Genomic DNA, 22,927 nt, shown 5'->3' with positions numbered 1-22,927 from the left:
GGGCGTCCGTCGTCAGTCGGCCCGATTGTCTGCCGACGGTCAGGGTGGTCAACCGACTGTATGTAAACAGTCGGCCCATTTGTCACCTGACCAAAGCCGACATTTGCCACAGACATTTACATTGGAGTGTGACCGAAAGTCGGGCGACAGTCGGGCATGTGTCGAATGTGTCAAAAATGGCGCCTTTGCGTATTTTTTTTCATGGCGAATTAAATTAATTATTTTGAAGAAATTAATAAACTCCCAGTAATTATATTTATTACATGCGCGTTTTTTATGATCAAAAATATGCCGGCATGGGCGCACGATAAAGAATTTAATTACGGCTCGGAAAAGTATTGTCCCGACCTGAAAAGAGTTAAATTGAGCGATTTCCGCGATTTTCTTTGCATTTGGAAAAATTCTCATTTTGGCCGAAAATTCTGACGCCACCATGTTGCCAACATCTGCTAACTTCAGACCGGTGCCACGCGACAAACAACCGACAGTCGCTTGTTTGTCTCAACGGACGACAGTCTCGTGACTGTCGAACACCGTTGTCTGTCATCAAGACGACCGCTCGCCACCGGGTCGGCAGACAATCGGGCCGACTGACGACGGACGCCCGCCACCGGGTTAGGTATACTTTAAATATCGAGATTAATCTGAAACGAACGTAGCGAAGCTGCAAAAACAATGTTTGAAGAATGATAAGATTTCTTATGGGTAACAAAAAGAGAGATAAGACGAATTACTGTCTCAAATAGCCGAAAACTTGGATGAAAATGTAATATTCATTCAGTTGTGATCGCAAAATGGAAGAGAAATATTCGCCCTTAATATTCTTTGTCAATGGCAAAAAAGTGAGTCAAACTGCGTAATAGAGAGTGAAAAATTAATGTCCGCATATTTAATTCAGATCATTGAGCCCCGTCCCAACCCTGAAGAGACGCTCCTGTCTTATCTCCGGGAGAAGCTACGCCTCTGCGGCACGAAGTTGGGATGCGCCGAGGGCGGATGCGGCGCGTGCACGGTAATGGTATCCCGCGTGGACAAGCAGTCGCAGCTTGTGCGCCACCTGGCCGTGAACGCGTGTTTGGCGCCACTTTGCTCCATGCACGGACTCGCCGTGACCACGGTCGAGGGCATTGGCAGCACCAGGACGAGGCTGCATCCCGTCCAGGAGCGCATCGCCAAGGCACACGGCTCGCAGTGTGGCTTCTGCACGCCCGGCATCGTCATGTCAATGTACGCCACTCTCCGCAACACCCAAGCGCCCACCATGGCCGATCTGGAGACCACCTTCCAGGGTAACCTGTGCCGCTGCACCGGCTACAGGCCCATCATCGAGGGCTTCCGCACCTTCACCGTCGATGGTCTTCAGAACGGATGCGCCATGGGCGACCAGTGTTGCAAAGTCAACGGCGGTCCGGTGGAGACTCTGTTCGAGCCCAGTCTATTCGTGCCCTACGATCCCAGCCAGGAGCCCATCTTCCCGCCGGAACTCAAGTGTTCAGACGCCTTGGATCGCCAGAGCCTCGTCTTCCGCGGTGAACGCGTGACTTGGTTCAGACCAACATCAATCGACGAATTGTTGAACCTGAAGAAGAAATTCCCTGACTCCAAGATCGTCGTTGGCAACACAGAAGTCGGAGTGGAAGTCAAGTTCAGAAACTGCCTCTTCCCAGTCCTCGTCTCAACAGCCCAAATCCCAGAACTTAATCGCATCTCCGAAACGGAAAATGCACTCAAGATCGGCGCTTCCGTGCCTCTGGCCGAGATGGAAGAAAAACTCCGGCAGTTGATCGAGGATCGTCCTGAGCACGAGACTCGCGCCTTCAAGGCTGTTGTCGAGATGCTTCACTACTTCGCAGGGAAGCAGATCAGAAACGTGGCCTCAGTCGGAGGAAACATCATGCACGGAAGTCCCATCTCGGACTTGATCCCCATCTTCACTGCCGCGCAGATCGAGTTGGAAGTCATTTCTGTTGCTGGCGAACCGCGAACCCTTCGAATGGGTCCCGGATTCTTCACTGGCTACCGTCGGAATCTCGTCAAACCTGACGAGATCCTCGTGTCCTTGCTTCTTCCCAAGACTAGCGAGAAGCAACACATTGTGGCATTCAAGCAAGCCCGGCGTCGAGATGATGACATTGCCATCGTCAACATAGCCGTTAACGTCATATTCGAGCCCCAGTCCAACAAAGTCGCGTCTTTGGAGTTGGCCTTCGGAGGAATGGCTCCGACCGTTGTCACTGCGCCGAAATCCTCCGCCGTGGCTCGAGGAAAGCAATGGAATTCAGCTCTAGTGGAAGAGATTTCCGATGTGCTGGCCAGTGAACTTCCCCTGGATCCCGGAGCGCCCGGAGGAATGATCCTCTATCGCAGATCTCTCACCCTCAGTCTCTTCTTCAAGGCCTTCCTGGCCATAGCAAAGGCACGGAATTTCGAAATTCCCGCAGAAGAGATTAGCGGCGCTGAAACCTTTCACGCACTGCCTCCGAAGTCCACTCAGACGTTCGAGAAAGTGCCCGACGGTCAGGAGCCCTGGAATCCCATCCGTCGTCCTCAGGTTCACGCTTCGGCCTTCAAACAAGCAACAGGAGAAGCGATTTATTGCGATGACATGCCTCGTTTCGAGAATGAGCTCTACTTGGCTTATGTATTCAGCACGAAATCGCACGCACGAATCCTCAATATCGATGCCTCGGAAGCTTTGTCTCTTCCTGGAGTAGAGGCCTTTTTCTCCGCTAAAGATTTGCCGGCAGAAAAGAATATCTATCCAGGAATGGTTGCTGATGAGGAAGTCTTTATATCTTCTGTTGTCACGTCCCAGGGTCAGACTCTCGGAGTCATTCTTGCAGATACCCAATACTTGGCACAAAGAGCAGCCAAGCTAGTGAAGGTTGAATACGAAGAGCTTTCTCCACTGACTATAACCATTGAGGATGCCATAGAGCAAGAGTCTTTCTTCCCAATGACTCCAGAAGACATAGTGAAAGGAGATGTTGAGGAAGCCCTGAAGAAAGCCGATCATGTGATTGAAGGCGAAGTGAGAATGGGAGGACAGGAGCATTTCTACTTGGAAACTCATGCCGCAATTGCTTCTCCAAGAGATGCTGATGAACTGGACATTTACTGTACTTCACAAGGTCTTAATCAAGTAATGTCATACGTATCCTTTATCTTGGATATTCCTCGTCATAAAATAGTGTGCCATATAAAAAGAATCGGAGGTGGTTTCGGAGGAAAGGAAACAAGACATCCATTAATTGCAATTCCTGTAGCACTCGCAGCTCACAAACTACGCAGGCCAGTGCGCTGTATGCTGGACAGAGATGAAGATATGATGATTACAGGAACACGACATCCTTTTCTGTATAAATACAAAGTAGGCTTCCGAAAAGATGGCAAAATATCTGCTGTCGATATAAAAATGTTTAACAATGGCGGTTACAGCTTGGATTTATCAAAAGCTGTTTTGGAAGTGTCAATGACTCAATTCCTTAATTGCTACTGTGTCCCTAATGTTCGAGTTGAAGGAAAAGTGTGCAAGACTAATCTACCATCCAACACAGCATTCAGAGGATTTGGAAGTCCTCAAGGAATGCTCGCAGCGGAACACATAATCAGACATGCGGCTCGTGTTCTCAATAAAGATTATATTGAGATTGCAGAGCTAAATCTTATCAGGAAGAATGATTTAACGCACTATATGCAAAGAATAGAAGATGCATATCTTGAGAGATGTTGGAAAGAATGTATAAAAAGTTCCAATTTCTACGAAAGACGTGAGCAAGTGAAAAAGTTCAATGCGGAAAACCGTTGGAGAAAGAGAGGAATTTCAATAGTTCCTGTGAGCCATGGCATAGGATTTCCTTTTAACATTTTTAATCAAGCTTCTGCTCTCGTGATGATATATACAGACGGAACTGTTCTTATTTCTCATAGTGGAATGGAAATGGGACAAGGACTCCATACGAAAATGATTCAAATTGCTTCCACCGAGCTCGGAATTCCCTTCAATCAAATCCACATTGCTGAGACTTCAACTGACAAGAATCCAAATCTTTCGCCATCAGCAGCAAGTTTCTCTTCAGATCTTAATGGTGTGGCAGTAATAGATGCATGTCATATACTACTTGAACGATTAAATCCGTATCGAAGGAAACATCCAGACAAAGGCTGGATTGATTGGGTCAATATGGCTCATGAGGATCAAGTCACTCTTGTTGCAGTTGGAAGATGCCAAATGCCTAAGATAACTGGCTATATTGCAGAAAATGAGACTAACGTATGTGCTTTTTATTTCACGAACGGAGCAGGATGTTCTGAGGTGGAGATCGACTGCTTGACCGGCGATCATCAGGTCATCAGGACAGACATCGTGATGGATCTGGGATCCAGCATCAATCCGGCCATCGATATTGGGCAGATCGAGGGCGCTTTCATGCAAGGCTACGGCCTGTTCACGCTCGAGGAAATGGTCTACGCGGCCGACGGGACGCTCCTGTCCCGTGGACCAGGAGCCTACAAGCTTCCCGGTTTCGCGGACATCCCGGCGGAGTTCAACGTTTCCCTCCTGAGCGGCGCCCCCAACCCAAAAGCCGTCTACTCATCCAAGGCAGTCGGCGAACCGCCACTCTTTTCTGCGGCGTCCGTCTTCTTCGCCATCAAGGAAGCCATCGCTGCTGCCAGGAGTCACGAGAACCTGGGCCCCAATTTCCCACTCACGAGTCCAGCCACAGCGGCTCGCATCCGGATGGCGTGCCAGGACAAATTCACAAGAAAAGTAAGTCTTGCTTCTCTTCTCCATAGCCGACTTATTTCTTTATTAAAATTAATGTAAGTTCCCTCTTTTGAGCCTTATTTTCTTTCACATTTTTTGTCAAAATACCTTTTAAGGTTTCATATGAAGCATTCTGTTTTGGTTCTGATTTTTAAAATCCATTTTTTTTTCTATTTTTCAAGTTTTACATGTCTCTTAACCGTATAAACTTTGTATTTTCTTCTATCCTCTTATTAATTTCTGTACATCATCTTTTTTTTACTTTCTTCAACTAATGTCAAGGTGTAGGTAAATTCATTTTAAAACCATAAATGTCAAAGTTTTACTGATATGGCTTTTACCAGATATCATCCAAAATTTTTGGTTATTTCTATTTTCTGATAAACGCTCTTTACTTTCTTCACAAAGAGTAATAAATCAGTTAAATTGATTAAAGTGTTATAATCTCAATGAATGTTGTATATTTCAAGTTTACCTACATGTTTTAAACTTTGTCAGAAAAATAATAATTTTTATATTGTTACAAAAATTTCATTGCAGTTCAAAAAAGCGAAGAAGGGCACTTATACTCCATGGAATGTAATGCCGTAAAAATTATTTCATTCTTGAATTGACATGAATTATTGGAAATAACTTCTGTACCCATGAACAATAAATTTTTTTTTACTCATCGCTTACTATATTGCACTTCACAAGAGGTGACAAACAAACACGAGCAACTTAAAAGGGGATTAAGAAATTGATAAGACAACAGCACAGAAATCTGAATAGTGGGGGCATTTGAGCAAAAAAAATTATATAACAGGTGACTTATACTTGAGTGTAAGAATTCAGTTAAGAGTGAACGATGGAAGAGAGCGGATCGAGCGGACAGTCGACCTTAATATTCTTTGTCAATGGCAAAAAAGTGAGTCAAACTGCGTAATAGAGAGTGAAAAATTAATATCCGCATATTTAATTCAGATCATTGAGCCCCGTCCCAACCCTGAAGAGACGCTCCTGTCTTATCTCCGGGAGAAGCTACGCCTCTGCGGCACGAAGTTGGGATGCGCCGAGGGCGGATGCGGCGCGTGCACGGTAATGGTATCTCGCGTGGACAGGCAGTCGCAGCTTGTGCGCCACCTGGCCGTGAACGCGTGTTTGGCGCCACTTTGCTCCATGCACGGACTCGCCGTGACCACAGTCGAGGGTATTGGCAGCACCAGGACGAGGCTGCATCCCGTCCAGGAGCGCATCGCCAAGGCACACGGCTCGCAGTGTGGCTTCTGCACGCCCGGCATCGTCATGTCAATGTACGCCACTCTCCGCAACACCCAAGCGCCCACCATGGCCGATCTGGAAACCACCTTCCAGGGTAACCTGTGCCGCTGCACCGGCTACAGGCCCATCATCGAGGGCTTCCGCACCTTCACCGTCGATGGTCTTCAGAACGGATGCGCCATGGGCGACCAGTGTTGCAAAGTCAACGGCGGTCCGGTGGAGACTCTGTTCGAGCCCAGTCTATTCGTGCCCTACGATCCCAGCCAGGAGCCCATCTTCCCGCCGGAACTCAAGTGTTCAGACGCCCTGGATCGCCAGAGCCTCGTCTTCCGCGGTGAACGCGTGACTTGGTTCAGACCAACATCAATCGACGAATTGTTGAACCTGAAGAAGAAATTCCCTGACTCCAAGATCGTCGTTGGCAACACAGAAGTCGGAGTGGAAGTCAAGTTCAGAAACTGCCTCTTCCCAGTCCTCGTCTCAACAGCCCAAATCCCAGAACTTAATCGCATCTCCGAAACGGAAAATGCACTCAAGATCGGCGCTTCCGTGCCTCTGGCCGAGATGGAAGAAAAACTCCGGCAGTTGATCGAGGATCGTCCTGAGCACGAGACTCGCGCCTTCAAGGCTGTTGTCGAGATGCTTCACTACTTCGCAGGGAAGCAGATCAGAAACGTGGCCTCAGTCGGGGGAAACATCATGCACGGAAGTCCCATCTCGGACTTGGTCCCCATCTTCACTGCCGCGCAGATCGAGTTGGAAGTCATTTCTGTTGCTGGCGAACGGCGAACCCTTCGAATGGGTCCCGGATTCTTCATTGGCTACCGTCGGAATCTCGTCAAACCTGACGAGATCCTCGTGTCCTTGCTTCTTCCCAAGACTAGCGAGAAGCAACACATTGTGGCATTCAAGCAAGCCCGGCGTCGAGATGATGACATTGCCATCGTCAACATAGCCGTTAACGTCATATTCGAGCCCCAGTCCAACAAAGTCGCGTCTTTGGAGTTGGCCTTCGGAGGAATGGCTCCGACCGTTGTCACTGCGCCGAAATCCTCCGCCGTGGCTCGAGGAAAGCAATGGAATTCAGCTCTAGTGGAAGAGATTTCCGATGTGCTGGCCAGTGAACTTCCCCTGGATCCCGGAGCGCCCGGAGGAATGATCCTCTATCGCAGATCTCTCACCCTCAGTCTCTTCTTCAAGGCCTTCCTGGCCATAGCAAAGGCACGGAATTTCGAAATTCCCGCAGAAGAGATTAGCGGCGCTGAAACCTTTCACGCACTGCCTCCGAAGTCCACTCAGACGTTCGAGAAAGTGCCCGACGGTCAGGAGCCCTGGAATCCCATCCGTCGTCCTCAGGTTCACGCTTCGGCCTTCAAACAAGCAACAGGAGAAGCGATTTATTGCGATGACATGCCTCGTTTCGAGAATGAGCTCTACTTGGCTTATGTATTCAGTACGAAATCGCACGCACGAATCCTCAACATCGATGTCTCGGAAGCTTTGTCTCTTCCTGGAGTAGAGGCCTTTTTCTCCGCTAAAGATTTGCCGGCAGAAAAGAATATCTATCCAGGAATGGTTGCTGATGAGGAAGTCTTTATATCTTCTGTTGTCACGTCCCAGGGTCAGACACTTGGAGTCATTCTTGCAGATACCCAATACTTGGCACAAAGAGCAGCCAAGCTAGTGAAGGTTGAATACGAAGAGCTTTCTCCACTGACTATAACCATTGAGGATGCCATAGAGCAAGAGTCTTTCTTCCCAATGACTCCAGAAGACATAGTGAAAGGAGATGTTGAGGAAGCCCTGAAGAAAGCCGATCATGTGATTGAAGGCGAAGTGAGAATGGGAGGACAGGAGCATTTCTACTTGGAAACTCATGCCGCAATTGCTTCTCCAAGAGATGCTGATGAACTGGACATTTACTGTACTTCACAAGGTCTTAATCAAGTAATGTCATACGTATCCTTTATCTTGGATATTCCTCGTCATAAAATAGTGTGCCATATAAAAAGAATCGGAGGTGGTTTCGGAGGAAAGGAAACAAGACATCCATTAATTGCAATTCCTGTAGCACTCGCAGCTCACAAACTACGCAGGCCAGTGCGCTGTATGCTGGACAGAGATGAAGATATGATGATTACAGGAACACGACATCCTTTTCTGTATAAATACAAAGTAGGCTTCCGAAAAGATGGCAAAATATCTGCTGTCGATATAAAAATGTTTAACAATGGCGGTTACAGCTTGGATTTATCAAAAGCTGTTTTGGAAGTGTCAATGACTCAATTCCTTAATTGCTACTGTGTCCCTAATGTTCGAGTTGAAGGAAAAGTGTGCAAGACTAATCTACCATCCAACACAGCATTCAGAGGATTTGGAAGTCCTCAAGGAATGCTCGCAGCGGAACACATAATCAGACATGCGGCTCGTGTTCTCAATATGGATTATATTGAGATTGCAGAGCTAAATCTTATCAGGAAGAATGATTTAACGCACTATATGCAAAGAATAGAAGATGCATATCTTGAGAGATGTTGGAAAGAATGTATAATAAGTTCCAATTTCTACGAAAGACGTGAGCAAGTGAAAAAGTTCAATGCGGAAAACCGTTGGAGAAAGAGAGGAATTTCAATGGTTCCTATAAGTCACGGAATTAGTTTCGGTATAGATTCATTTCACCGTGTTTCCGCTCTCGTGATGATATATACAGACGGAACTGTTCTTATTTCTCATAGTGGAATGGAAATGGGACAAGGACTCCATACGAAAATGATTCAAATTGCTTCCACCGAGCTCGGAATTCCCTTCAATCAAATCCACATTGCTGAGACTTCAACTGACAAGAATCCTAACACACCTCCAACAGCAGCTAGTATTTCATCAGACATAAATGGACCAGCTGTAATGGATGCTTGTAAAATTCTAATGGCGCGTCTGAAGCCGTATCGAGAGGCAAATCCCAAGAAAACCTGGACTGACTGGGTCAATATGGCTCATGAGGATCAAGTCACTCTTGTTGCAGTTGGAAGATGCCAGCTTCCTAAAGTTCAATTCTATTCTGCAGAGAATAAAGAAAATTTCAACAATGTTTACTACTTCACGAACGGAACAGGATGTTCTGAGGTGGAGATCGATTGCTTGACCGGCGATCATCAGGTCATCAGGACAGACATCGTGATGGATCTGGGATCCAGCATCAATCCGGCCATCGATATCGGGCAAATCGAGGGCGCTTTCATGCAAGGCTACGGCCTGTTCACACTCGAGGAAATGGTCTACGCGGCCGACGGGACGCTCCTGTCCCGTGGGCCAGGAGCCTACAAGCTTCCCGGTTTCGCGGACATCCCAGCGGAGTTCAACGTTTCCCTCCTGAGCGGCGCCCCCAACCCAAAAGCCGTCTACTCATCCAAGGCAGTCGGCGAACCGCCACTCTTTTCTGCGGCGTCCGTCTTCTTCGCCATCAAGGAAGCCATCGCTGCTGCCAGGAGTCACGAGAACCTGGGCCCCAATTTCCCACTCACGAGTCCAGCCACAGCGGCTCGCATCCGGATGGCGTGCCAGGACAAATTCACAAGAAAAGTAAGCAAGTTATGCATATCCAAAATATGATTATCTCATTTATCTCTTCAGGAGTTTTAAAATACGATTATCAGATAATATGCCTTAATCTTTATGACCCCATCCGACATTCCATATCGTTACACAAACATTATCATTTCATACGTATATACTTGAACTTGAGATATCGCGTAAAGATCCAGTGATTATGAAATTTTCCGTATTTATAATTAGTACTTCTAGGATTCCAAATTGAAATCTTCTAATATTCACAATGTAGACAACACAGTTTTTCAAATTAGCCTATAGACACAATGAATTAAGAAAAAAATTCGCTATACGTCTCATTCTTGATTCTTGCCGATAAATTTGGGCTGAAATAAAAGAAAAATTTATTCTGTGCTTGATTTCATTTTTTTTATACCTTAATCATTTTTACTGTTCACTAGCTTTATATTGAAGAGTGTGAAAAATATCACTCTCATGAAATATAATAATCGCTTAGGTTTCACATATGTATTAATAATTCATACACACTATAGCGTATCTAGTGTTAAGAGTTGTCATAAAAAACCGCACGTGGACACCTCCAATACAACTAAGCACTTCTCTCGTCTTTATTTCAGTTTCAAGCAGCGACAGAGGGAACTTTTACACCATGGAATATTATGCCGTAAATTCGTAAATGAACTTTTTCCGAGGGATACTCACACAATTCTGGAGACACTTATCAGTGACTTCCAATTTCCACTTCACTGTGAAACCATACAGATGATAAAGTGACGGAGACTCCAGCATGAGCCCACAAATTCACACAATTCAGTCTCTCAACATCAGCAGTTGAAATAACATTAATTATCTCCAATTGATTTTGCATTGAGCATCTCTCAGACTTTGAAGATTGTTCTGTTCCAGTGTTGTGCGTATAATTCTTTAGTGAAATGGAATTGAGCCAAAATAACACTCTAATATTTTTTGTGAACGGGAAAAAGGTTAAATATATCAATCAATCAAATTCAATTTGGCTTCTCTGTCGCTTTTCAATTGCGTAATAAGACCCACAAAAATCGTCTGACCTTCGCGAGTAAAACTTGGAATATATTGTCAAGTGCTTAGAAATCAGTTTTTTTAATACTAATATTTTGTATTAAAAGAGCTATTTTCTGACCGAAAAGCTGTTTAATTTCAATTGCTTTTCTATCACTTTGCAATGAAATTATTTTGTGCCTACAAATTGAATAACAGATAAGGCAATTCTTATCTTTCTAGGGTCAAAGGCGATAAAGAAGCCAGGAAAATCACACAGTGTAAACAAGTAATTCGCAATAAACATTTCTATGCACTACTTTTAATTCAGATCGTTGAGCCCCGTCCCAACCCTGAAGAGACGCTCCTGTCTTATCTCCGGGAGAAGCTACGCCTCTGCGGCACGAAGTTGGGATGCGCCGAGGGCGGATGCGGCGCGTGCACGGTAATGGTATCCCGCGTGGACAGGCAGTCGCAGCTTGTGCGCCACCTGGCCGTGAACGCGTGTTTGGCGCCACTTTGCTCCATGCACGGACTCGCCGTGACCACAGTCGAGGGTATTGGCAGCACCAGGACGAGGCTGCATCCCGTCCAGGAGCGCATCGCCAAGGCACACGGCTCGCAGTGTGGCTTCTGCACGCCCGGCATCGTCATGTCAATGTACGCCACTCTCCGCAACACCCAAGCGCCCACCATGGCCGATCTGGAGACCACCTTCCAGGGTAACCTGTGCCGCTGCACCGGCTACAGGCCCATCATCGAGGGCTTCCGCACCTTCACCGTCGATGGTCTTCAGAACGGATGCGCCATGGGCGACCAGTGTTGCAAAGTCAACGGCGGTCCGGTGGAGACTCTGTTCGAGCCCAGTCTATTCGTGCCCTACGATCCCAGCCAGGAGCCCATCTTCCCGCCGGAACTCAAGTGTTCAGACGCCCTGGATCGCCAGAGCCTCGTCTTCCGCGGTGAACGCGTGACTTGGTTCAGACCAACATCAATCGACGAATTGTTGAACCTGAAGAAGAAATTCCCTGACTCCAAGATCGTCGTTGGCAACACAGAAGTCGGAGTGGAAGTCAAGTTCAGAAACTGCCTCTTCCCAGTCCTCGTCTCAACAGCCCAAATCCCAGAACTTAATCGCATCTCCAAAACGGAAAATGCACTCAAGATCGGCGCTTCCGTGCCTCTGGCCGAGATGGAAGAAAAACTCCGGCAGTTGATCGAGGATCGTCCTGAGCACGAGACTCGCGCCTTCAAGGCTGTTGTCGAGATGCTTCACTACTTCGCAGGGAAGCAGATCAGAAACGTGGCCTCAGTCGGGGGAAACATCATGCACGGAAGTCCCATCTCGGACTTGGTCCCCATCTTCACTGCCGCGCAGATCGAGTTGGAAGTCATTTCTGTTGCTGGCGAACGGCGAACCCTTCGAATGGGTCCCGGATTCTTCACTGGCTACCGTCGGAATCTCGTCAAACCTGACGAGATCCTCGTGTCCTTGCTTCTTCCCAAGACTAGCGAGAAGCAACACATTGTGGCATTCAAGCAAGCCCGGCGTCGAGATGATGACATTGCCATCGTCAACATAGCCGTTAACGTCATATTCGAGCCCCAGTCCAACAAAGTCGCGTCTTTGGAGTTGGCCTTCGGAGGAATGGCTCCGACCGTTGTCACTGCGCCGAAATCCTCCGCCGTGGCTCGAGGAAAGCAATGGAATTCAGCTCTAGTGGAAGAGATTTCCGATGTGCTGGCCAGTGAACTTCCCCTGGATCCCGGAGCGCCCGGAGGAATGATCCTCTATCGCAGATCTCTCACCCTCAGTCTCTTCTTCAAGGCCTTCCTGGCCATAGCAAAGGCACGGAATTTCCAAATTCCCGCAGAAGAGATTAGCGGCGCTGAAACATTTCACGCTCTGCCTCCGAAGTCCACTCAGACGTTCGAGAAAGTGCCCGACGGTCAGGAGCCCTGGAATCCCATCCGTCGTCCTCAGGTTCACGCTTCGGCCTTCAAACAAGCAACAGGAGAAGCGATTTATTGCGATGACATGCCTCGTTTCGAGAATGAGCTCTACTTGGCTTATGTATTCAGCAAGAAATCGCACGCACGAATCCTCAATATCGATGCCTCGGAAGCTTTGTCTCTTCCTGGAGTAGAGGCCTTTTTCTCCGCTAAAGATATCGCCCTGGACAGGAATCTAATAGGACCTGTATTCCATGATGAAGAGTTCCTCGTCACTGACACTGTGACTTCTCAATCTCAAATTCTGGGCATTATTGTTGCGGAGAATCAGGTTTTGGCTCAAAGAGCAACTAAAATGGTTAAAGTGAGTTATGAGGATATTGTTCCAGTGATTGTAACATTGGAAGATGCCATTCAGCATAAGAGTTACTTTCCTGGATATCCAAAGGTCATCAAGAAGGGAAATCCTGAGCAGGCGCTCGAGGATGCTGACCACATTGTCGAAGGCGAAGTGAGAATGGGTGGACAGGAACACTTCTATTTAGAAACTCAAGCTTCTATAGCTGTGCCACGAGATAATGATGAGCTGGAGCTGTTTTGCTCCTCTCAACATCCATCTGAGATTCAGAAGCTCGTGGCGCATGTTTTGGGGATTCCGGCTTCTAAAATTGTGACTCGCGTGAAGAGAATGGGCGGTGGTTTTGGTGGGAAGGAGACAAGAGGCATGATGACGGCGATTCCCGTGGCTTTTGCATCTTACAAACTGGGCTGCCCAGTGCGCTGTATGCTGGACAGAGATGAAGACATGAAGATGACGGGAACTAGACATCCTTTCTATTTTAAATACCAGGCTGCATGTACCAAAGAGGGTCAGATAACTGCCATCATTGTAGATATTTACAACAATGCTGGGCACTCAATGGACTTGTCCTTTTCCATTTGCGAACGAGCTATGTATCACATCTTAAACTCATATTACGTATCTAATGCACTGGTCAAGGGCTGGGTCTGCAAGACTAATTTACCATCTAATACTGCCTTTAGAGGCTTCGGCGGTCCACAAGGGATGTTCGTGGGTGAACATATAATAAGAGAAGTTGCCAGGACAGTGAACAGAGACTATGTAGAAATTGCTGAGCTTAATATGATGCGAACTGGCCTCCGAACGCACTACAACCAGGAAGTGGAATTGTGTCAAGTCGGCAGATGTTGGAGTGAGTTGATGAAAAGCTCTGATTTCCACAGACGTCGCGAAGAAATCAGGAAATTCAATGATCAGCACAGATGGAGAAAGCGAGGAATTTCTATTGTTGGCGTTCAGTTTGGAATTTCCTTCACCACAGCATTTCTTAACCAATCCGGAGCCTTGGTGCACATTTACACTGATGGAAGTGTACTGTTGTCACATGGAGGCACTGAAATGGGTCAAGGACTTCACACGAAGATGATCCAAGTCGCTGCAACGACTCTCGGAGTGCCATTTGATCGGATTCACATCTCTGAAACGTCCACAGACAAGGTGCCCAATACTTCAGCCACAGCGGCAAGTGCTGGATCGGATCTAAATGGAATGGCTGTGCTCAATGCTTGTGAGATCCTGGCTAAACGCCTAGCTCCTTACAAGAAAGAACATCCAAATGAGGAATGGGACAAATGGGTGTCTAGAGCATACCTGGATCGCATTCCTTTATCGGCTACTGGCTTCTATGCTACTCCAAATATTGGATATGATTTCGCCACAAATTCTGGAAGACCATTCAATTACTTCACTTTTGGCGCTGGATGTTCTGAGGTGGAGATCGACTGCTTGACCGGCGATCATCAGGTGATCAGGACAGACATCGTGATGGATCTGGGATCCAGCATCAATCCGGCCATCGATATCGGGCAAATCGAGGGCGCTTTCATGCAAGGCTACGGCCTGTTCACGCTCGAGGAAATGGTCTACGCGGCCGACGGGACGCTCCTGTCCCGTGGGCCAGGAGCCTACAAGCTTCCCGGTTTCGCGGACATCCCGGCGGAGTTCAACGTTTCCCTCCTGAGCGGCGCCCCCAACCCAAAAGCCGTCTACTCGTCCAAGGCAGTCGGCGAACCGCCACTCTTTTCTGCGGCGTCCGTCTTCTTCGCCATCAAGGAAGCCATCGCTGCCGCCAGGAGTCACGAGAACCTGGGCCCCAATTTCCCACTCACGAGTCCAGCCACAGCGGCTCGCATCCGGATGGCGTGCCAGGACAAATTCACGAGAAAGGTAACTCAACACACTATTTCTCCTATCGACAAATAATCTTAATCAATCTATTTTTTCAGTTCGCTGAACCTCAACAAGGATCATTTAAACCCTGGAATGTAATGCCTTAGTAAACTTTTTCCTTTAATATTAGTCCAGTTATCAGTTAGTTGATTTGTAAATTTTAGTTCATTACGGTGTTTGAATTATATTTATTAAAAATTTATTTACAAATTCCAATACAAGTCACATATTCTATTCATAATGTAGTTTTATTAAGGGCTTCCCTTGTCGATTGCACCAACTCTTCAAGTGGAGAAAACTGTTCTCTGAAGAGGATCTTTTATGCATTTTTGAATACGTTGAAAACATCTAGTTTTTACTGTCACATCTATTAATTCGTAGTAATGTTTCGGCTCTTTAGAAAAGCTAATAAAGTCCCAGTTTAGCACATCATGTCTTAGACTTTTGCACTGCCGCCACTCTTTCGTGGCCCCAAACTATCTGCCGATCCCGAGCTCAGTCCACCTGCAATAATCACGTTAAGATGCACAGAGAATCTTTTAAAATTGATAGGTTTAGTGAAGATGATTAGGTTCTCATGTAATATGGCAATAAACAATGGGATATTTAAGATTGCTTCACCTTCACTAAACCGGCACTGATAAGCAGTAGTGATAAGTACAAAGTCAAATAATAAAGAAATAAAAGCCTTAACCTGATGATGCACCTTCCATTGATCTCCAAAAGCGATGTAATTCTTTCATAAACAAAGTCCCATGATTGCAATTGTGTCATGCATAAAATTAAACATATAATAAGCACATAAATACACATAAACACCAAATGAAATGACAATGATTTTTCATACAAATATGATTTTGTGACGTCTTTCATTCCACTTTTCACTCGATATGTTTGTCAACAAAAAAAGGAGAAGCCAAGTGATAAATAAATGAAAATTATGCCTCTTTATTTGCAAAATAAAAATAAATAATATACAAATATTTGGGTTAGTCTCAAAATCAGGAGCTTGTTTAGTCTTTCGCATACCCATTTTTTCTTTCAATTCAATAAACCATTGAATCGAGTGCAAATGAGAAAAGAAAAGTGAAGAAGAAAAAGCAAAAGAAAGAAAATATGCAAATGATATAGACTGTAATAAAAATCCTCATATCAGAATAGATTCTTCTTTTAACACTTTGTCTACCACATTTGGATTTTAATTAGGGGTAAATGGGGCAGCTTCAGATTCAAAATGCTGTTCCAACTTTAGGATTTTTTCTTGAAAAATCGGCTGAATATATTGCAATTATCACAACGCTCAAATAAACTCTCGTCTATTGAGCTTCAGAAAATGCCTTTCATTGGGCATTAAAACTGATCCTTTTTCCTCTAAAGGAGAATGAAAATAATATTGTAATTTATCTGAAACTGCCCCGCACGGGGATGTTTCGGATTGCTGTGGGGATGTTTCAGATTTTCACTTATATTTACCATAAATTCCATTGTGGAATTGTCGAATCGCGGGCAAATAATCACTTTGATATCTATTCTACACACTGATACTGTTTAATTCCCTAAAAATCGCCTTTAAAGTAATATTTTCGCGACTTTTCTGGACCCTTACACGGACTGTCAAAATTTCTGAGCGAAAAGCAAGTTGCCCGTCATTTTTCCTGTATCGCAACGCCACCATGCGTGAGTGGTGGCAACTTGACGCGCCGCGAAAGTTCCGCGCAAAATGTGCTTCTCGAAATTTCTGCTCTAATCAGTGATTTTCGCGTGTATTTTCTCACTTTTCAACTAAGAAGTCGTTTAACGTGATGAAGCAATGCAGCACAGAACGGCACTTTGTGAAAAATCTTCAATATTTGCCACAAGAAAATTTCGACCGTGATGTTGCGTCAGACTGTCAGAGCGCGCTGTTGTCAGTCCGTGGCGATCCGAAGCTGCCCCGTGTGCAGTGTTTGTGCATTTTCCACCACCCACTGAAAGGGCCGTGCCAAGGAGGAAAAGTTCGGGCATATTTAGGATCTCTACTTAACTCTCAATAACCTTTGACTGTGTTTCACGCGAATTGTGGCTTTTTTAATGGAGAAAACACGCAATCAATTCGGCAGCAAAATTCTAGTTTGTGAGTGATTTTCAATTTTCACTTATTTTATCTAAACAGTCAAGGCTATCCTGTGCAAATTTTCGTCAATTGTAGTCCTTAAGGACTACAAACATTGTGTGAAGACCAGGAATTTATTTATGTAAAAATCTCTGAGAAAATTAAGAAATCTGAAGCTGCCCCAATCTGAAGCTGCCCCATTTACCCCTAATCCTTGCACGGCTACCTACTAAACCATCATTACTCCGAAGAATCTAAGGAGCCAATTGCGTTTAAATAGATTTTTAATTAAATCCACACGTATTCAATTCAGCCATATTGGTGAAAATAATGTTATATGCGCGGCTCAATAATAAATATTTGACTTTTTAAATAAAAAAAAATCAAAATTTTCACCCAAGCAAAATCCCAAAAATTCACCAGCCTTTCGAATTTCTGGTCACAATTAAACAATTTTATATTCAAATCCTTGTTCAACCTCTTTCTCAAACATCAACAATTAAGTGATCAATCAAAAGCGTGCGATTTCACGATCACACTCATCATCATCAGACTGAAATCCTTCGCCCTGATTGCGCCTCCTGCGCTCGTAGTTTGAATAGAACGAGCCGGAAGATGAGGAAGAGCAGGAAGGTGATGAATAGTGGATAGGGGAGTGATTTGCATTACCTTTGAATTGCTTCATCCTATCGTCATGCTGCTGCGGAGGCGGCGAATAGGCGCTGTAGCCGCGATAGCCTCCTCTATGATGTGGCGGAGGTGTCGGAGGAGGACTAACGTCAGTCTCCGTCTCGTATGGAGACATTCTGTGTGGCGGATAGCGATCATGGTAGCGATCAGGTGTGTATCTACCCCTGTCTGGACTGAAGCGTCCATCGCGGTCGTCCACAAGTCCGGGTGAGTAGCGATTGTTGGGCGGCGGTGGCGACATGAGGCGTCCGAGAGGTGGCAGACGCATCTCTGCCGGAATGAACGGACCGGGTGGCATGAAGGGTGGCGGTGGCGGCATGAAAGGTGGTGGCAGAAAAGGTGGTGGTGGCAGGACACCCAGCAGAGGTGATCCCGGATTCTCAACGCCGTGTAGCGGCGATGAAGCATCAGTCAAACTGTCCACATTATTGGTGGAACTACTATTTACACCATTTTCCGCAAAGGACGTCAACTTACGACGCAGAGTCGAGGACTCAATCCGTGACTCTTCAAGTCGTCGTTCTGCTTGACGAGCTGACAGCCATGATTCCTGAGCACGATTCTCTAGAGAAGCTACTTGAGCTTTGTGAGTCGCTCGTTGAGCCTCAATTTCTGCCCTCAATGCATCATTCTGAGACCTATGGGAGATAGACAAACACAAATAAGGTTAAATTAATCCACTACAAGCATAATAAAAAATGACAGGATAAACTACCAAACTTCAAAAACAAGCACTGTATTTTTCACATTGCTGCATGCACAGATAAAACCGATAAAACCAATGAGAAACCAAACAAGTAACAACAAAAAGAAGTGATTGTAAAGAAAACTCACTTCAGAGTCTGAATTTCATCCTGCATGCTTCTGATTTTCTCAACAGTGCTTGTTGTCTCACCCTGAGACTTCATCCACATCGCTTCCTTCACGCTTAACTCTCTGAAAGGAAGAACAAAAAAATGTTATTGAATTACTCTATCAGTGAACCTCAAACAAACTCACTTCTGTAATTGCGTTTCTTTATCCTTGAAGTAGCTCGTGAGAACTTCCAGCCTCGTCTGGGCCTCCAATCGCTCTTTCTCAGCATCATTGTACTCCTTCCTCAGCTTCTCCACCTCTTCCCGCACAATTTTCACATGATCGTCTAACAATTTGCGAGCTTCTGCTTCTTCCTCGAGCTTCTCTTTCAACATCTGCTTCTCTTTGGTGGCAGCCACAAGTTGCGTCTTCAAATTGGCCACATTCATGATCTCCTCGAAATTTCCACTGCCCTTCTGACCAACCTCTTGTTTCAGAGACTTTATACAGTCCTCCAACACCTGAACTCTAGATTGACTCTGCGTCAATGATTTACTTATGTCTTCATATCGATTCTCATGCACTTGAATTTTCTGCTTCAAGTCTCCCACTTCTCTCTCCCTTTCCTTCACCAACTTATCAATCTGCTCCATCAGAGACACTTTCTTTTCCCTATCCTCAACTGTGTCCACTTCCAGTTTCTCACACTTCTCCTGCCAACGACTGATCTCCTCAGTGTACTTCTCCGATTGACTCGCCAGCGAAACCTGCAATTCACTGTTCTCTCTACTTTTCTCCGCCAACGAAGCATTGATGGTTAGTATTGTGTTCTGTTGTTCATTCAGCTGTTTCTGCAACTCCTCCACACTGCTTATTATCGAATCACTACCCGATTGATTACTCAGCAACTCTGATACCATCCTGTTCAGTTCTAGACCAGCTTCCGCTGCATTCTCCAACTCCTTCTCCAGTGACAACACCTGATCTTGCAAATGCTCTCGCTGAGCTTCACTATTGTCCAACTCTCCACGCAGTGCAATAACCATGTCGTTGGATCCGAAGGAATTGTCTTGAATGCTCATCAGTTTCTCCCTTGTCTCCCCCAATTCACCCTTGAGACTGCCATTCTCCTTGAACGCCACCATGAGCTTTCGCTCCATTGAATTCAGCCGGAAGAGTAACTGACGCTCCCGACTGCACTGCACTACGAGATAATGGCCGAAGGTAAAGATCAAGATAGCGCCAGAACTCACGCTCAAGTAGAGGATCAGGCTGCTCATGCCCAGCAGACTGTCCATCAACAAGTAAATGAACTCATCGAACGTCATGCCTGCACTCTTTGTCACTTTCTCCTCTGCCACCTCAGCTTTAGGCCTCTGCTGTTGCTGAGCCGTTGGATGATGGGGACTGACTATCGGATGGCGAAGCTCTTGACTTTGGGGACGATAGAAGAAGTCGTCAGTAGATTTCTTGTCTTTATCTATAAATAGAAAAAACATACATTATTTCTTGTTTATACAGGTGAATCAATTCATAATTAGCGTTGCTGTCATGACAGTTTCTTTAATTACATTTTCAGTAACTGGCATAGCAAAAGCGAAAATATTTGCAAAATTGTACATATGCTACATATGTCTAAATTTGATTTAAAGGCTGCGCCAACAAGGTGAGACCTGCTTTAGTCTTTGTCACAGTAGAATAAATTTAGTCACACATTCTCATTTTCATAAGATGCTCTTTTATGTGAAAAATTACTGTTTTATAAAATATTATTTTTCGCCATTGAACCATGAGAAACTTTCTGTTTACAGTTTCTGGCCGAGAGCATTGAATCAAAACTCACCCATTTTATTTTCCACGTTCTCTTGTTCCATCTTTTCAGAATCCTTCATTACTTTCATGTTGAGAGTCTCTGTAATACTATCAAATAGTCCGGAGAAGAATCCTCCATCGGGCTTTTCACTCTCTATCTTCACGATTTTCTCCTCTTGCGGTTCTTCCGTTGGCTTGATATTAATCTCCTCAAAACTTCCTTGTCCAACAGATTCAGTCACAGTTTCCGGTGGAGGCTCTGTAATTACTTCGGGCAGAGTCTGAGGCACTTCTGGCACTGTTTCCGCTGTATTCCCAATATTTTCAGGCTGCTTTGCAGCCTCTACTACTGGAATCTCAGGAATTGACTCCGGTTCGATGTTCGGCAGAGGCGGAAGATGTTCATGAAGCGGTGGGAAAGGAGTTTGAACGTCGGGCACAACTTCTTCAATAGGAATCTGTGGAGGCAGTGGCGGAATAGTATCGAAAGCAGGTAGAGATTCCTGAGGAATGTCGGTATTAATTACAGGTTCCAAAATCTCATCTAAAACCTCAACCACAGGAATCTCGTTCCTCTCCTCCCTCGGAGCTTCAGTTGAGGAAGGAATTTCCTCCTGTAATTCTTTTACTTCCTCGGGAGATTTGTTTTCAGTCTGTTCTTCAGGAATTGGCTTAAATTCAGGAACTTCTTCGGTGGAACTCACTTCCTCACCAGATTTATCCGGGAATACCGAAGGCTGAGTGACAAATTCTTCGGGAAAATAATGAGTATCTGCCGTATGCGGAGTGGTGACTTCAATTGTAGGCTCCTTGGCAGGGAGAAGATCTTCCTTCTCCTTAATTTCTTCACTCACTTCTGCTGGTTTTACTTCTCTTTCAGGCTCTTTCGGTATTTCTTGTTCAGATGACACATGACCAGCATCTTGCTGAGGAATTTCCTCAAAGGTGCTGAGAATTTTTCGCTCCTGAAACACTTCCTCCTCATTTGGTTTTGCCAACTCTTCAATATTCACTGGTTTCTCCGTGATTTCTGGAGTTTCTTCAGTCGAAACGTCTTCTTCTTCCTCCTCCTCCTCTTCCTCTTCGTCGTCTTCTTCCTCATCATAGTCCTCTTCACTTTCTTCATCTTCTCTCACAGAAGTGGTAGTTTCTGGTTTCACAGGTTCTTGCTTCTCTTCCACAGAATTTCCACCAAACATATGGGAGAAAAATCCACTCTCTTTATCTTCTTCTTTATCCGCCTCGACTGAAACCTGATCCATTTTCTGAGCGATCTCAGGAATTTTCGGCACTTCCTGAACAGTCTCATTCACTTCTTCAGAGGCTTCCTGGTCAATTACAGTCTCCTCTCCAGATTCCTCCAATCCTAATTCCGTTGGCACCTCATACTGCAACTGGGAATTGAGCACCTTCATCTCGCGGATGAGGTTCTTGGGTACGTAGCCCCTCCTGCCCTGAATCTCAGCACCCCAGAAGTTGGGCTCCGATCCCGCCGACTTGGAGAAGATTTTCACATGCACATTCGCCCGGAAACCCAACACATACTTGTCTGAGGGATTGTAATTCACCTGAGTGATGCCCAAAGAAATGGGTTCTGAAAAGGAAACACAATATTTTGAGGATCCCCATTTGAGAAACTCTGCAATTGTCGTGGAGGAATCTTGGCAAATGCCGGTGAAAGCGATATGAGTTGATGCTGATATGCATTTACCTGCACATTTGGGATCGGCACAGAGGCGTAAATTGGATATTTTACCATCGCACAGATTGTTAAGTAACACTAGTACTAGAAAAATCACAATAACTCTACATATTTTCCGCATTTTCACGAATTTTTCGCCACTCGCCACATCACACAACACGACACTTTTGCTGAATTGCGAACGTCACGCAATTTTACCACTGACATTGTCAGCACTTCCGCTGAATTGGCCACCAACTGTCATGGTGGCTTCCGCTCGGTCTCTTTCTTGTTGACAACGTGAATACGTGAGCGTAAGTGTTCAATTTTCCTCGAATGTGCCTATAAATCGATAATTTCACCAGACAATATGTTGGCTAATTTATCCTTTGGCTACAGAAGCTGCATTGAGTGCAGTTGTTTGCTCTTTTCCTCTATTTTTGGCTGAGGAAATTCAAATTGAAAATTTGATCCCGCACATAACCCTACATATTGGGACTGAAATCTCACAATCTTCCTGTGTTTTCTTCACAGACTCAACAAAATGGTTCAGCGTTTGACTCTGCGACGCCGGTTGTCCTACAACACAAAGTCAAACAGGAGACGTGTGTAAGTAACTGCATGGAATCCTCTTTTGGTGTCAGAGAATCTTCAAAATGCCATGTCTTTTTCAGAGTTCGCACTCCAGGCGGTCTGCTGGTGTATCAGTATGTGAAGAAGCGCCGTAATGTGCCGAAGTGTGGCCAGTGCAAGGAGAAGCTAAAGGGCATCCGCCCGACGCGCCCCAGCGAGCGCCCCCGCATCTCTAAGCGCCAGAAGACTGTCCGCCGCACGTACGGAGGTGTCCTGTGCCACCGATGCCTGCGCGAGCGTATTGTGCGAGCCTTCCTCATCGAGGAACAGAAGATCGTGGTGAAGGTGCTGAAGGCCCAGAAGGCGTCCCAAAAGGCCGCGGCAAAGGCGAAATAATCTGTACAATCCAGACTCCTAATAAACCTCCAACATAAGGTTAATTTGAGTGTTATTCTGGTTGATATTATG

General features: G+C 45.6%; 5 protein-coding genes across 5 annotated transcripts; 4 read left to right on the top strand and 1 right to left on the bottom strand.

Moving 5' to 3' along the window:
• Positions 1 to 652: 652 nt before the first annotated feature.
• LOC132256972 (xanthine dehydrogenase-like) lies at positions 653 to 5,616 on the top strand. The gene is made up of 3 exons (XM_059753611.1): positions 653 to 842; positions 899 to 4,771; positions 5,309 to 5,616. Exons 1-3 carry the CDS (start codon positions 795 to 797, stop codon positions 5,357 to 5,359), a joined length of 3,972 nt encoding a protein of 1,323 aa, XP_059609594.1. The 5' UTR covers positions 653 to 794; the 3' UTR covers positions 5,360 to 5,616.
• Positions 5,569 to 10,524, top strand: LOC132256971 (xanthine dehydrogenase-like). Its single transcript, XM_059753610.1, has 3 exons — positions 5,569 to 5,675; positions 5,732 to 9,607; positions 10,213 to 10,524. The coding sequence occupies exons 1-3, from the start codon at positions 5,616 to 5,618 to the stop codon at positions 10,261 to 10,263; spliced, it is 3,987 nt and encodes a 1,328-aa protein (XP_059609593.1). The 5' UTR covers positions 5,569 to 5,615; the 3' UTR covers positions 10,264 to 10,524.
• LOC132256974 (xanthine dehydrogenase) lies at positions 10,524 to 14,987 on the top strand. The gene is made up of 3 exons (XM_059753613.1): positions 10,524 to 10,578; positions 10,944 to 14,813; positions 14,873 to 14,987. The coding sequence occupies exons 1-3, from the start codon at positions 10,528 to 10,530 to the stop codon at positions 14,921 to 14,923; spliced, it is 3,972 nt and encodes a 1,323-aa protein (XP_059609596.1). The 5' UTR covers positions 10,524 to 10,527; the 3' UTR covers positions 14,924 to 14,987.
• Positions 14,985 to 22,140, bottom strand: LOC132256973 (transport and Golgi organization protein 1). Its single transcript, XM_059753612.1, has 6 exons — positions 21,917 to 22,140; positions 20,237 to 21,799; positions 18,598 to 19,873; positions 18,433 to 18,534; positions 17,578 to 18,236; positions 14,985 to 15,320 (listed from the first exon to the last, which is right to left on the bottom strand). The coding sequence occupies exons 1-6, from the start codon at positions 22,026 to 22,028 to the stop codon at positions 15,253 to 15,255; spliced, it is 3,780 nt and encodes a 1,259-aa protein (XP_059609595.1). The 5' UTR covers positions 22,029 to 22,140; the 3' UTR covers positions 14,985 to 15,252.
• Positions 22,118 to 22,899, top strand: LOC132256979 (large ribosomal subunit protein eL34-like). The gene is made up of 3 exons (XM_059753623.1): positions 22,118 to 22,200; positions 22,421 to 22,495; positions 22,561 to 22,899. Exons 2-3 carry the CDS (start codon positions 22,431 to 22,433, stop codon positions 22,853 to 22,855), a joined length of 360 nt encoding a protein of 119 aa, XP_059609606.1. The 5' UTR covers positions 22,118 to 22,200; positions 22,421 to 22,430; the 3' UTR covers positions 22,856 to 22,899.
• Positions 22,900 to 22,927: the final 28 nt, after the last annotated feature.

Source organism: Phlebotomus argentipes, unplaced genomic scaffold (assembly GCF_947086385.1).
Source record: "Phlebotomus argentipes unplaced genomic scaffold, Phlebotomus argentipes genome assembly contig_33, whole genome shotgun sequence".
Classification (NCBI taxonomy): Eukaryota; Metazoa; Arthropoda; class Insecta; order Diptera; family Psychodidae; genus Phlebotomus; species Phlebotomus argentipes.
This window is presented reverse-complemented; position numbering and strand designations above follow the sequence as displayed.

Bases quoted from the DNA above. Each gene is read 5' to 3' on its own strand.
- LOC132256973 (XM_059753612.1), bottom strand. From the start codon at position 22,028: ATGCGGAAAATATGTAGAGTTATTGTGATTTTTCTAGTACTAGTGTTA. The intron at 18,535-18,597 runs GTGAGTTTGTTT...TCTTCCTTTCAG, and splicing joins AAAGAAACGCAATTACAGAA to AGAGTTAAGCGTGAAGGAAG. The intron at 15,321-17,577 runs GTAATGCAAATC...TGATTATTGCAG, and splicing joins TAGGATGAAGCAATTCAAAG to GTGGACTGAGCTCGGGATCG.
- LOC132256974 (XM_059753613.1), top strand. From the start codon at position 10,528: ATGGAATTGAGCCAAAATAACACTCTAATATTTTTTGTGAACGGGAAA. The intron at 10,579-10,943 runs GTTAAATATATC...CTTTTAATTCAG, and splicing joins TTTTTGTGAACGGGAAAAAG to ATCGTTGAGCCCCGTCCCAA. The intron at 14,814-14,872 runs GTAACTCAACAC...CTATTTTTTCAG, and splicing joins AGGACAAATTCACGAGAAAG to TTCGCTGAACCTCAACAAGG.
- LOC132256979 (XM_059753623.1), top strand. From the start codon at position 22,431: ATGGTTCAGCGTTTGACTCTGCGACGCCGGTTGTCCTACAACACAAAG. The intron at 22,496-22,560 runs GTAAGTAACTGC...TGTCTTTTTCAG, and splicing joins AAGTCAAACAGGAGACGTGT to AGTTCGCACTCCAGGCGGTC.
- LOC132256971 (XM_059753610.1), top strand. From the start codon at position 5,616: ATGGAAGAGAGCGGATCGAGCGGACAGTCGACCTTAATATTCTTTGTC. The intron at 5,676-5,731 runs GTGAGTCAAACT...TATTTAATTCAG, and splicing joins TCTTTGTCAATGGCAAAAAA to ATCATTGAGCCCCGTCCCAA. The intron at 9,608-10,212 runs GTAAGCAAGTTA...TCTTTATTTCAG, and splicing joins AGGACAAATTCACAAGAAAA to TTTCAAGCAGCGACAGAGGG.
- LOC132256972 (XM_059753611.1), top strand. From the start codon at position 795: ATGGAAGAGAAATATTCGCCCTTAATATTCTTTGTCAATGGCAAAAAA. The intron at 843-898 runs GTGAGTCAAACT...TATTTAATTCAG, and splicing joins TCTTTGTCAATGGCAAAAAA to ATCATTGAGCCCCGTCCCAA. The intron at 4,772-5,308 runs GTAAGTCTTGCT...ATTTCATTGCAG, and splicing joins AGGACAAATTCACAAGAAAA to TTCAAAAAAGCGAAGAAGGG.